Source organism: Anabrus simplex, chromosome X (assembly GCF_040414725.1).
Source record: "Anabrus simplex isolate iqAnaSimp1 chromosome X, ASM4041472v1, whole genome shotgun sequence".
In the NCBI taxonomy this organism is placed as follows: Eukaryota; Metazoa; Arthropoda; class Insecta; order Orthoptera; family Tettigoniidae; genus Anabrus; species Anabrus simplex.
Window position 1 is genome coordinate 157426335 of NC_090279.1, and position 13383 is coordinate 157439717.

General features: G+C 39.2%; 1 protein-coding gene across 1 annotated transcript in view; it reads left to right on the forward strand.

The window, feature by feature from the left end:
• Rbp (RIM-binding protein) overlaps positions 1-13383 on the forward strand; it is a 388051-nt gene that overhangs the window by 121623 nt on the left and 253045 nt on the right. The window contains exons 10-11 of the mRNA XM_068230934.1: positions 4433-4535; positions 12786-12995. Of these exons, the coding sequence (XP_068087035.1) occupies positions 4433-4535; positions 12786-12995 (313 nt within the window). The remainder of the gene's footprint in view (positions 1-4432; positions 4536-12785; positions 12996-13383) is intronic.

The window sequence follows — 13383 nt, forward strand, 5'->3', positions numbered from 1 at the left end:
ACTACAATCTAGGCTATAAATAATGTTATTCATGCTGGATAAAATGGTAGTTTAGGGGAAGGCCTAAAATTGAATTCTCAAATATCTATGTATCTATCGTGGCCCAAGTTCTTGCAACATTGGGTATTTCATGTCAAGATCTTATGTTGATTACGGAGAGCATCATCCCCGATTCTGTGGCCATCATCCACCATCACATTTATATGAAGAAATAAGCAGAGAAAATAATTTTTCATTTATTATCAAATATAAATGAAAATGTGTTCACAACAATGTCAATGTTGATTGATTTTAGTATACTGTGCCTTGTGGAAACTACTGTAGATGAAAATCTAGCAGTGCATTTGTAAATAAATATTTTCTCCCTGTTGCTCTCTCTCTGAGCCTATTAATGAATACTATGTAACAAATGTTAGAGAATACAATTCCCAATCATTTACAGAATGTCTTCTACTGCTTTACTCTACCGGCTATTATAACAGAGATAGGTATTAATTAATTAGACTTTTGTTGCTTAGTCCACTCCGAACGTCGCAGCTCGTCAGTCCTCTTATGGAGCACGCTCAGCTACAGAGGTGAATGGAACACAAAATACTGGGTCAGAACGTGAAACACAAAATGCTTTTACCATTTTTTCAGCAATAGTGTTGACTTTTGTGCACATTCACAGTCTCCACTAGTGACGGGCAGTCTGAGACAAGGTCTCGAGATTTCTTGAAATTTCTTGAGACTAGCTCAGGCACTATTTCTCGTGAGAACTTTAGAGAGACTTTAAGAGCATTGTCCCCGCACTGTGTGGTGAGCAGCATGTCTTAGGCCTACAGGTAGACAGTGCTGAATGTTGTTTGTGACGAGTATGTGAATAATCAACCACAGACCTTCTCTGTTCCATACATACGTGTCAACAAGCAACTAGGGCATTCAATTCCTTCATTTCTACAGAGGTCTGTTTTGACACAGTATAATATAATTATAACGGATATGCATTCTGGCATTGTATGCAGCAGTAAGTATGCGAATGAGTAGGCTAGTACAGAAACTGATGGCTACTGTAAGTACACCTACCTGGATATTAGAGGCGTGTATTATTCAAACATGAGATGGGGCAAGATGCGTCTTGCTGCATATACAACCACCATTACGCACGAGTGGAATGTGTAATCTAAAATGCCAGAGTTTGCTCCAATTCTTTTGATAGGTAGGTGTACATCGTTATCATACCCCACATTCAACATCATATGACCACTGCTTATGTTTACCGATATTTTGGTGACAAAGGCAATACAGTAATTCCTTACAATGTCATAGAGTATTTGCATCGACATTGCAATATGTAATTGTGTCTCGTACGCGACAACTTTAAGACGATGTCTGAAACACAATGTAAGTTGTCGCTGTCGATTATTTTGAAGAGATGCCACATAGCCAGACCGCTTTGTTGTTTGTTCAAAAGAAGTAAAATACGTCGGCAGAAATACTTCTGGGATGATCTGGCACTTAAAAACACATAACATCTTTGAAGGGAAATCATCACAGAACACTTTTGGCCTGGCCTGCATCACAAGGAGCTACCCTGTCAACAACAATTGCGAGGTATCCAGATAGATGTACATTCTATCTACAGTTATTAATTTATTATAAGGGTTATTCGGCTAAGATGTCCACCTGAAATAGCTTGTGAACCGTTTAAGATGCTATCGTTCTGTTTTCACTTTTTTTAAATGGTATTAAGGAGCTCATAAGCCCGCCCCGTGGTGTAGGGGTAGCATACCAGCATCTTACCCGGAGGACCCGGGTTTGGTTCCCAGCCAGGTCAGGGATTTTTCCCTGGATCTGAGGGCTGGTTCGAGGTCCACTCAGCCTACGTGATTAGAATTGAGGAGCTATCTGACTATAAGATAGTGGCCCCAGTCTAGAAAGCTAAGAATAGTGGCCAAGAGGATTCGTTGTGCTGACCACACGACACCTCGTAATCTGCAGGCCTTTGGGCTGAGCAGCGGTCACCTCGTAGGCCGAGGCCCTTCAGGGCTGTAGTGCCATGGGGTTAGTTTTTATTAAGTAGCTCATAGTTCAACATGCAGTGCTTTCCTAGGCTTTTGACAATACATATCAGCAGACGTTTCCATGTGGGAACTGCTGATGATATTCTATCAAGCTTACACTCGTAGTTACTGGGACATTGCACAGATCGCAGCACAGGAGAATCGGTCTCGAGAAAATTGCCTATCACTAGTCTCCACCCAAGCTTTTCTTTTCCCTCAGTTCACCTCTGTATGTAATGTAAGAATCACCACTAATCCATTTCCTTTTCTGCTTTTTCCTTTCCCAGTTTCTGACATTCTTGTTAAGTTTTCTGTAACTTTCAGTGGTAGAACTCTGATTATGTTCACATAAATTATCACCTCCTACCAAAGCAGAAGCCATCTGTACTTGGTTTGTTAACAGACAATATGGCCAATAAGAAACAATAAATGTCCATATAACACTTCATAATTTAAATTAATTTATTGTAAAATGAAAATAATATCTGCATTTCTGATTCCATTTTGAGTTCATACCGTACCAAAACAGAAATGTATCATGGACTAGCAAATTCCATAGTGTTTGCTACCTTGCCAATACTGTGGCGCCATCATAGTAACAATCAGCCCGATTTTGCAATTCTGTCAAGATGATTTAGATATCCTAAGAACTTCAAAGCTTTGTATTTCTTTACAGGCAATTCCCTAATGGTAGCCCACTTCAGTAAAGTAAATGTAGTTTGTATCATTAACAGTAGGTGGCAGCATCTAACTCAGAAATTTGATGGTTAGCCCATTTTTGCGTGCATTCCTTCAATTCTTCTTGTTGTGTGTGCCTGTGTGCTACCAACTACATTCTTTGTTGCCATAATTAACTTCCTGTTCTTCATCAGTACCCCAAACTCCTTACTGGATATGATATTTATCTTTTTGTTCCTTATCCATGATGGATATTTCCTAGACAAGGCAAGGCTGCACTTTATCCTCTCTCCTTCACAGTGTTTATTTTATTTTTTATTTTATTTTATCTGAGATTGCAGAAGATGTGAGGAAATTGTTAAATGGTATGGGCACTGTCTTGGAGAAAGAGTATGAGATGAAAATAAGTAAATCAAAAACAAAAGTAGTGGAATGCAGTCGAATTAAGTAGTGATGCAGGAAATATTGGATTAGGAAATGGAGTCTTAAAGGAAGTAGATGAATATTGCTACTTGGGTAGTAAAATAACTGACGATGGCAGAAGTAAGGAGGACATAAAATGCAAACTAGCACAAGCAAGGAAGACCTTTCTTAAGAAAAGAAATTTGCTTGCTTCGAAGATTGATATAGGAATTAGAAAAACATTTTTGAAAACTTTCATGTAAAGTGTGGCATTGTACAGAAGTGAAACATAGACAATAACTAGCTCAGAAAGAAAGAGAAGTTTTGAAATATGGTGTTACAGAAGAATACTGAAGGTGAGCTGGATAGATCGAATCATAGATGAGGTGATACTGAATCAAATTGGTGAGAGGAGAACGATTTGTCCCTTGTAACATTTTACAATAAGATTTAATTCTTAATTTACTAAATACCGAGCTCGATAGCTGCAGTCGCTTGAGTGCGGCCAGTATCCAGTATTCGGGAGATAGTAGATTCGAACCCCACTGTCGGAAGCCCTGAAAATGGTTTTCCGTGGTTTCCCATTTTCACACCAGGCAAATGCTGGGGCTGTACCTTAATTAACGCCACGGCCGCTTCCTTCCAACTCCTAGCCCTTCCCTGTCTCATCGTCGCCATAAGACCTATGTGTGTCGGTGCGACGTAAAGCAAAAGAAAAAAAAAATTACTAAATCTCATTGTATTGAATAACACTTTTAACATACTTTGTATTTACATACATTTCAATACGGACCCAACATGAGAATTATAACGTGTAATGTTAGCAAAATTTGTCGAGAAGAAGAGATAGAATACATCTTAAGACACCCAGGAATTGTTCAGTTGGTTTTTGAGGGAAGTGTAGGTGGTAAAAACGGCAGGGGTTATGAATATGTCACAGATTAGAGTAGATGTAGTGTCTAGTAGTTATGAGTAAATAAAAGGTTAATACAGGATAGGGTGGCATGGGGATCTGTATCAAACCAGTCGTATAGACTGATAACCCCAACAACATGATTTCCTAGACAGACTATGAATAAATATGCATCATCAGCATCATTTTTGATGTTTCTGTTATCAGACTACAACAGTGAGAAAGCTATTTATGTAGTTCCATGTTTTCAACTTCGAAGACAAAATAAAGCTACCAAGAACAGGTTATACGAGTATTAAGCAAAGTTATCTGTTAAATGGTAAGCTTATTCTGTATCTCTTCTATCTCTTCATGATATTAAATATGATGTACTATCATTGAATTCTTGTATGTACAGGTATTCCTACGACCCTCTAACGCAATCCCCGAATGAGAATCCTGAGGCTGAACTCGCCATCAATGCTGGTGACTACGTGTTGGTGTGGGGACCAATGGATGAGGTGAGGAACTGTAAAGCATTCAGTTTAGAATATAAACTTTCTTATTTCACATCATGCGATTATGAGATACTGAACCATTTTAAATTTTAAAATCTTGTTTGAATTAATGGAAAAGCCTAACTTACTGTCACTATCCTTTTAAATTGAATTATTTTTCCTCAAACTTTTCAGATTGCTGTAAATCACAAGCATTATCAATGGAAACATTATCAAACAAATCCTTTAAAACATTGCTCTGAAAAAAAGGAGAAAAACATTGAATTTATTATTATTACAGGATGTACTGTAACAGTAAGCTACAGTCAAATTTTCAGGATAAATTCTTCACAGGTAGAAGAAGAAAATATGTTATATGGACATGGGTCCAAAAATGCTTTATTTCCATCTTAGAATCTTATTTTCCACAACTCTACATAGTACATTATCCCGCTGTGGGGGCGGTAGAATAACACCCACAGTATCTTCTGCACGTTGTAAAGGGTGACTAAAAAGGGGCCCCAGGGTCTCTCAGCTTGAGAGTGTGGATTGGCAATCACGGGGCACAGGAGCAGCACTAAGAAGCTCACCCCCCCCCCCCTGCAATAATTGAAAATGGGCCGCTCGTTTCCTGATAAGGAAAGTTAAAAGTTTATTTCGTAGTACAAGGTTATATATTATTACAATGAACTGCAATGGCAATATGAATAATAATCACACTTAAGTTTTCAAATCCGAAGGAATAAAAATAATACACATATGCGTACAAACACACACACACACAAGAAATGCATATTCCAATTATAGTAAGCAAAACACGCTGACAGTCACAATACTAAGAAATAATCTTGTTCCTAGGACCAAATAATTTTCTACTATTTAGAACTCAACCATCCATCACAGGCCTACTTAGCTATGCTGACTGCCGAGAGTTATAACAAGGCTCGAAACTTCAGTGTTTAGAGTTTAGATAAGGAGGATGTCTTCGTTATTGCATCTTCACTGACTACTGGGTTCTCAGAACTGGCTAATTACTTCAAAAGCCTTGTTGATTGTTGTGAGTGGCAGCAAGGGATGCTTATTATTGGAACAGGTTGGGGAACCCACATTCTATCAGAAATAACTGCCGTACTCCTACCAACGAAATAAGCTCTGCACTACAACGGCCTGAGTTTGGAATAATTTTCTGTAATACAAATAATACTGTGTTGTGCTATTTTTTTGCTAGTTGCTTTACGTCGCGCCGACACAGATAGGTCTTATGGCGACGATGGGACAGGGAAGGGCTGGGAGTGGGAAGGAAGCGGCCATGGCCTTAATTAAGGTACAGCCCCAGCATTTGCCTGGTGTGAAAATGGGAAACCACGGAAAACCATTTTCAGGGCTGCTGACAGTGGGCTACTGTGTTGTGTGCTGTAGCTTTATCAATATGTAAAATCACTCTTCAGCTACTGGTGATTCGTTGCACATAAAGGTCTGAATAAATTGGTGGATTCTAGAAGGTGGTAAGATTTCGCAGTTCATTGCGGACCATTGTTGACCTTTTGCTGCAACGTGAACCCATAAATAAAATATTCAACTATTATTGTTTTTCGTGATTTCCCATTTTCACACCAGGCAAATGCTGGGGTTGTACCTTAATTAAGGCTACGGCCACTTCCTTCCCACTCCTAGCCCTTTCCTATCCCATCATAGCCATAAGACCTATCTGTGTCGGCGCGACGTAAAGCCAATTGTAAAAACAAAGTACATTACTCATGAGCCACACACAGGAACAGAATATACCAGCATACAACATGCAACTCTTTCTTACAAGGAATGTTGAGAATTGCTCATGTTTTAATATTCTGGAACATTTTTGCCAAAATTGTTACTCGTTTAGCATTGCCCAGGGGACACGTACAGCTTAATGCATGCTGCGGACGTGAGTAAAATGGATACGGAACACCTGCTGCTACATTGCAACAAATGTGATGTGACAGCCAAAACTTCAGGAAATCTCGCTCAACTATACTGGAACACAAGAAAGCCGATGGAATGGAATCTGGGCTAGCCATAAGATTCAACAACAAGATGTTCAAAATGCCCTCCATTAATAGTGATGCATGCATCAACCCGCTTATGATTCTTAATGCGATTTTATCTTGGTGTAATAAAAATATCACATGAGATACGTTCACTTCCTAGCATAAAACCCCTTTATTGTCACTACAGCTGTTCCTTAACAACACAGTTATACACAATTATACACAACACTACACTATGAAGGGAACCACACTGAAGCAATTTACTTTCGATTCTGTCAAGTACAGATATCAACAAGTTCTTACCCTGGTTATTCACTTTACCATCACACAGTCAATTCTGAAAAGTACAGATATCGACAGTCCACACACTGATTATTTACTCTGCCATCACCAAGGCAAGTCTGACTAACCTCTCACGTAAGTCGATTCTGACAAATACAGATATCAACTCACTCTAACCCACACTCTACATTCTCTTACTGCACTGTCTGTGTCTGTCACTATTTCACTGACTGACTGACTTCTCTCTCTATTTTGGGGGTGGGGGGTAGGGGTCGAAGCCTGCTCCTCTCCCGCATGGCAATCATCACTAATCTGCATTGCCTCCGACTTGCTATTAATTTTGAAAGAGAAAAGAGATAGCAGGGAGGAGTGGGAAGTGATACAAGGAGTATCTGCTTGTTTCCTTGTCAAACGTGCTACAAGGCCAGAGTTTGTGTTGGGTAGGTGGTGTTGAGGCATGGTATTAATGGTCATGGAAAAGCACATAGGTGGAAAAAGAAAGAGCCTCCATGTAAAACCTGACATATTTTGATAGCACATGCAAGGTATGTGGTTTGTGGATATTTGTGTTAGTTGAGAAAACGTATCATGCACCAGCCATGATCCATAATCTTGGCAGTCTAGTTATCGAGGGATCAGTCCGTCTGGGCACTGCTGTGACTAGCGCGGGCCTTGCCAGTTGTGTAGCCATGTGCCAATAGCCACTAGGACCTGACGCACCGCTCCGTCCCCTTGGGGTCCCTCGTACCCAGTCTCTGATCCCGGAGAATGAGGCCAAGACAGGGGTCTCCTGGATCGGGTGGGACATGACGCCAGGCCTCCTTCCTCTCTGTTCGCACCATGGCCCGGTAAACAGGGCAATTGCGATGAGAGGCCGGGTGGCCCCCGCGCAACTGGTGCACACTGGCGCCTCCTTAAGTAAGAAAGTCCCGCGGAGGCAGTGTAGTGGTGATCACTCCCACAACGGTTGCACCTCACTAATAGCCCACACCTATCCTGATAGTGCCCCACCTCAGGCAGCGGAAACACTGCAAGAACTGCCAAGGGAGACATTCCTTAGCCATCTGTCCTTCCTGGCCATCTGAGTGGCAGCTGAGCTGAGCTGGAATACTGAGAAAATTCCAGAAGACTGGAAATGTGCACTAATTCACCCACTCCACAAGAATGGGGATAAATCAGATATAAACAATTACAGAGGGATTTCCTTACTATCAGTCGTCGACAAAATTTTCTCTAAAGCCCTATTGAATAGATTAGAAAAACAAACCGACCACCTCATTGGAGAATATCAGTCAGGGTTTCGAAAAGGAAGATCATGCCCAGAACAAATCTTCAACCTAAAAACTATTTTACAAATTTGTAAAGCAAAAACAATAATTACTTTTGTTGACTTCAAAAAAGCTTATGATTCAGTAGACTGACAGACTCTATTCAACATACTTGAGGAATTTCAAGTCAACAGAAAAACAAGGGAATTGATCAAGCAAACTCTAACAGGCACAACAGCAAAAGTTAAATTTTTAGGAGAAATTTCAGAACCATTCAAAATTACAACAGGGATCAGAGAAACTGATGGATTATCACCACTACTATTCAATCTAGTTCTGGAAAAAGCGATTCGAGAACAGGAAAATGAAAGTAAAGAGATCAATATTGGTAAACTTCTCAAAAACAAAATTCACCTTCATTGCCTGGCCTTTGCAGATGACTTGGCAATCCTCTCCAACAACAAACAAGAAGCACTCCAGTGCATAGCAAAACTTCATGAAATAGCAGCATGAACAGGTCTACAAATTTCATATGAAAAGACAAAGTACTGTACATGGAAGGTATCAAATCAGGATTTGACAACCATCCTCTAATCACTAGATATGGGAAAATCTCCCAAGTACATAAATTCAAATACCTAGGCAAAATTATACAACCAAATGGAATAAATCAGCAAGCAAACAAAGAAAGAATCACAAAAAGCATACAACGTTGTCTGGAGCAGATACAACAAAAAATCTATATCCCAAAATGCAAAATTATGACACTACAACACAGTTGTCAAACCAGAAACTCTGATAATTGGTGGCAGATCACAAATAAAAATCATTGAAAAGCAGGAGAGGAAAATTCTAGGACCTAAATGCGAAAATGTTATTTGGGTGAAAAGGAAATCACAGGAAATCTATCTATCGACGACATAAAGCTGTTGGCTGGAACACGCTGATTCCAAGTGGCTCAAGACCGAAGACGATGGAAGCATATGGAAGAGGCCTATATCCAGCAGTGGATTGAAATAGGCTAGAAAAGATGAAGAACAAAAACAAACTCTCAGAAACCGTTAGAAAAAGAAGATTAAAATTTTATGGTCACCTGATCAGGATAGATAACAATAGACTAACAAAGAAAATACTAAATCTTGCAGTGTCTCTAAAATATCACAACAACTGGCTTACAGAAATAAACAAAGATCTTCAGGAAATTGAAATAATGCAGGACAGAAAATTTTTTCCTCATAAACAAACGCAAATTTGCTGATCAAGCTAAAAGACAAGCTACAGGATGCAGTGTTGCCAACTTATATTTTCCAAGATCCGCTAAATACTACTAAAAATCCACTAAAATTCTGCCAAGAAATCTGATCTCGAATAATGAGCAATTCAAATGAGCATTAATAATAATAATAATAATAATAATAATAATAATAATAATAATAATAATAATAATAATAATAAATCAAGGACTCCAAAATTTCAGAAGAATGGGAAAAACGACCGTCAGAGAGCTGGGAGAATTTCCAGACTAAAATCATCGAAAGGGCGAAGGACCTAATCCCTCTTCGCAAGAAACCAAAACATCCTTGGTGGAATCAAGAATGTGAGACCGCACTAGAAGAAAGGAAAAAGGCATTTCAAAACTACAATTGTAACAAATCAGAAGAAACACAGAAGAAATTCTTCGAAGTTCGCAAGCATGTATCCAAGATTTTAAGACAAAATAAATGGAAATACGTCAATGTCCAACTGAAGTCAATTGAAGACAACTTCAAAAATTACAACACACACGATTTCTACAAGACCTTTGCGAACCAAATTAAAGGAAATTCCCCACAGAACCTTTGCTTTCGGAAGCAAGATGGTAAACTAGCCTTGACAAATAAGGAAAACTGCCAAGAATTAGCTACATATTTTTCACAGCTTTTAAATTGTCCAGAACCCAAAAAGAGATTCCCGAAAGTACAGCCAGAAATCATACTGGAAAATTCGTCACCACCAACTCAAGAAGAAATTTATTCACATATCAAGAAACTTAAAGACAACAAAGCATCAGGGGAAGACTGAATTGTAGCTGAACTTCTGAAAAATTTAGGCCCAAATTCACTCAGAGAAATTACACAAATAATCCAAAACATTTGACAAACCGAAAAGCTCCCGGATGACTGGAAGATTGCTCTAATCCATCCACTACATAAAAAAAGGCAGCAAGTTAGACGTAAACAATTACAGAGGAATCTCGCTTGTATCAGTCACATACAAAATACTATCAGCCTGTGTCTTGCATAGAACACAACAACAATTAGAACCCAAATTATCAGAATTTCAAGCAGGATTCAGACCAAACAGGTCATGCCCAGAACAAATTTTCAACCTCAAAACCATACTTAAACTACGAGCCCTCAGACAAAAGCCTACAGTATGCACATTTGTAGATTTCAAAAAGGCATATGATTCGATAGACAGACCCTCACTATTCCAAATTCTAGAAGAGAGAGGACTAGATCCCAAAACCCTAGAACTCATAAAACAAACACTAACGGGCACAAAATCTAAAGTGAAATTTATGGGAGAAATTTCAGAACCCTTCGACATTCAAACAGGTGTGAGACAAGGTGATGGACTCTCTCCTATTCTGTTCAACGTCGTCCTAGACAAGGTTATGGAAGAATGGGAGAAGGAACTCAAGAAACGTGAATCTTGGAAACCGATCCGATTGGGCTTTCCCAAAATCAACCTCTACGTACCATACCTCGCATTTGCGGACGATCTGACGATTTTAACAGGATGAGGAGACTGCCATCAAGCAGCTTGAGATACTTAAGGAATCTGCAGAAAAAGTGGGACTACAGATTTCATTTGAGAAAACTAAATTCTTCTGTTCAAAGACAGATATCACGAGCCTGAGAACAAAATACGGTAAAATCGACCGGGTCTCGTACTTTAAATACCTCAGAGAATTCATCGAACCGACAGGCCTTGAGAAGATCTCACAGCAAAACCGTCTCCAAAAAGTCAAGAAGGCATTAGGGTTAGTTCAAGACATCTACAACAAAAAATGCATGTCAAGACAGACAAAAATTTGGCATTACAACACAGTCATAAAACCAACAGTCCTTTACGCAAGTGAAACATTGTTACTTAACAGTAAACAAGAATTAGAAGAAATAAAAAAGCAAGAGAGGAAGATCATCAGGAAAATCCTAGGAGCAAGATATACCCAAGATGGTTACAGGCTACAATCAATCAAAACAACAGAAAAAGTTTCAAACATTGAAATTGACATGAAGAAAAGACGAATGAAATTCTTTGGACACCTCACAAGATTACCAGAAAATCGACTGTCAAAAAGAATATTAAATTATGTTAGCTCACTTAAGAATTCAACACCTTGGCTGGACGAACTTCGAAAGGACCTCAAAAACGCAAACATATGTGCAACAGACATTTTAGAAAGAGACACCTTCAGACACAAAGTCAACAAGTGGGAAGTTACATCAGAGCAACCAAAGCAAAAACAGTGCAGACCAAAATGGTCGGAAGAACGTAAACAAGCCTTCTCAGAGAGAATGAAAGCCTATTGGAAGAACAAGAAGAACCCAAAGAAAGCTTGATTGAGTTGTTTGCTAAGTAAATGTCTGCACTCACCTGATCTGTGAGTTTCACTGGGATTAACCCCCTGCCTGCGAGCCGGCGAGCTAAAACTTGTTGAAGTTTTACTGCCAGGTGCAAACTAGGTGTAAACAGTCTTCCTTCATAGCATAAATGTTAATGCTGCTCTCTCACAGTTTCATTATCTGTCGTCATTCGTCGACTAAGAGATAAGTACCCATTTCCCACGTGTTACAAATTTATGATACCCTTATCTCATAACATCAAATCGAAATAACATTTTCCTCATGCGACTGCTAGCTCCTGACAAGAAATATGGAAAAGCCCAGAGACAGACTGGGGTACGAATTTAAAAAGAACGTAAAATGGATAAAACACTAAATTCCGCTATAATAAATCTAGAATTCCGCCAAAAAATCCGCTGTCCACTAAACGATATATTTCTCCGCTGACAGTCTTCTAATTCCACCAAATTTAGCGGAAAATCCACTAAGTTGGCAACACTGACAGGATGGACGAAAGAACGCACAAAGAAGCACATCGAAAGGATGAAGAGATTTTGGGAAGACAAGAAGGAAAGATTGTGCTAAATAAGTTCACATGCGCTCTTTAGTTGGGCATAACGAATCAAAAAAAAAAAAAAATTGAAATTTTTACAAGAGTTAGGTTATGTGTAGGATGGCGTAGGCTACATGCGACACGGTGTCGCATCAAATCCCAGATGCACTGTTGTACCCTGGAGTGGTGTGTACAGCTCTTGGATACATCTGGTTTAAGTTGTAATTCTTAGGTTTACCACCAGTGATTCATGCTGTTCATGATGTAAGCGAGCTGTGAATCTACTATGCTACCCCCAAGACCTGGTGGTGACTTGAGAGAGTGATCCTCACTATTGGTGTTTGTTGTTGTTGATAGTGCATGGGGTATATACACATGATAAAACTTAAATACATAACCTATAATACATTAAAATTTGTTTTCAGTTATAGACATAACCTAACTTGCATCACTTATCCCTCCTGCTTCAACTTCCTTCTCTTCATTAAGAACTCTGTGTTTTCAGTGATAGAATCTGTAGTTTTATGTTTTAGGATGGGTTCTGTGATGGCGAGCTCCTGGATGGACGACGAGGTCTTGTCCCCTCCAACTACATCCAGAAGTTGGTGGGAGATGACCTGCTCGAGTTCCACCAGTCAGTTGTTCAGGGACTCAAGGATTGTGACGATAGTGCCTCAACTAATGTAGCTCACGATATGGATCTAGCTTCTGCTGCGCATGACGTCGTTATGATGGGTGAGTCAGTCTCTGCTGATTGAGTACGTACATGTTTTATGAAGATGGAAATTGCGAATGAGAGAACATTGCTGATGGGGAAAATTTCATTAAGTTGTTTTCACTCCACTGTGTTGTCGGGGAGATTTACGTTCAAACTACATTATTGAATTTGATCTATGTCTTAATAAACCATTGACTAATGTAACAAATCTTTAACAAGAAAAGCTACTATCAAGTAATTTTAATCTCATAATTAACCTGTGGATATTTTTGTTAACAATTTTAAATAGTGAGGCATGAACATGGTCAGGTTGAATGAAGATGTTGTCTGCATTGAATACTATTTTTTTTTACACATTACAAATTGTAGTGAACACTGGTTCTGTCAAAATGTCATGGATCTCTGATGATCTG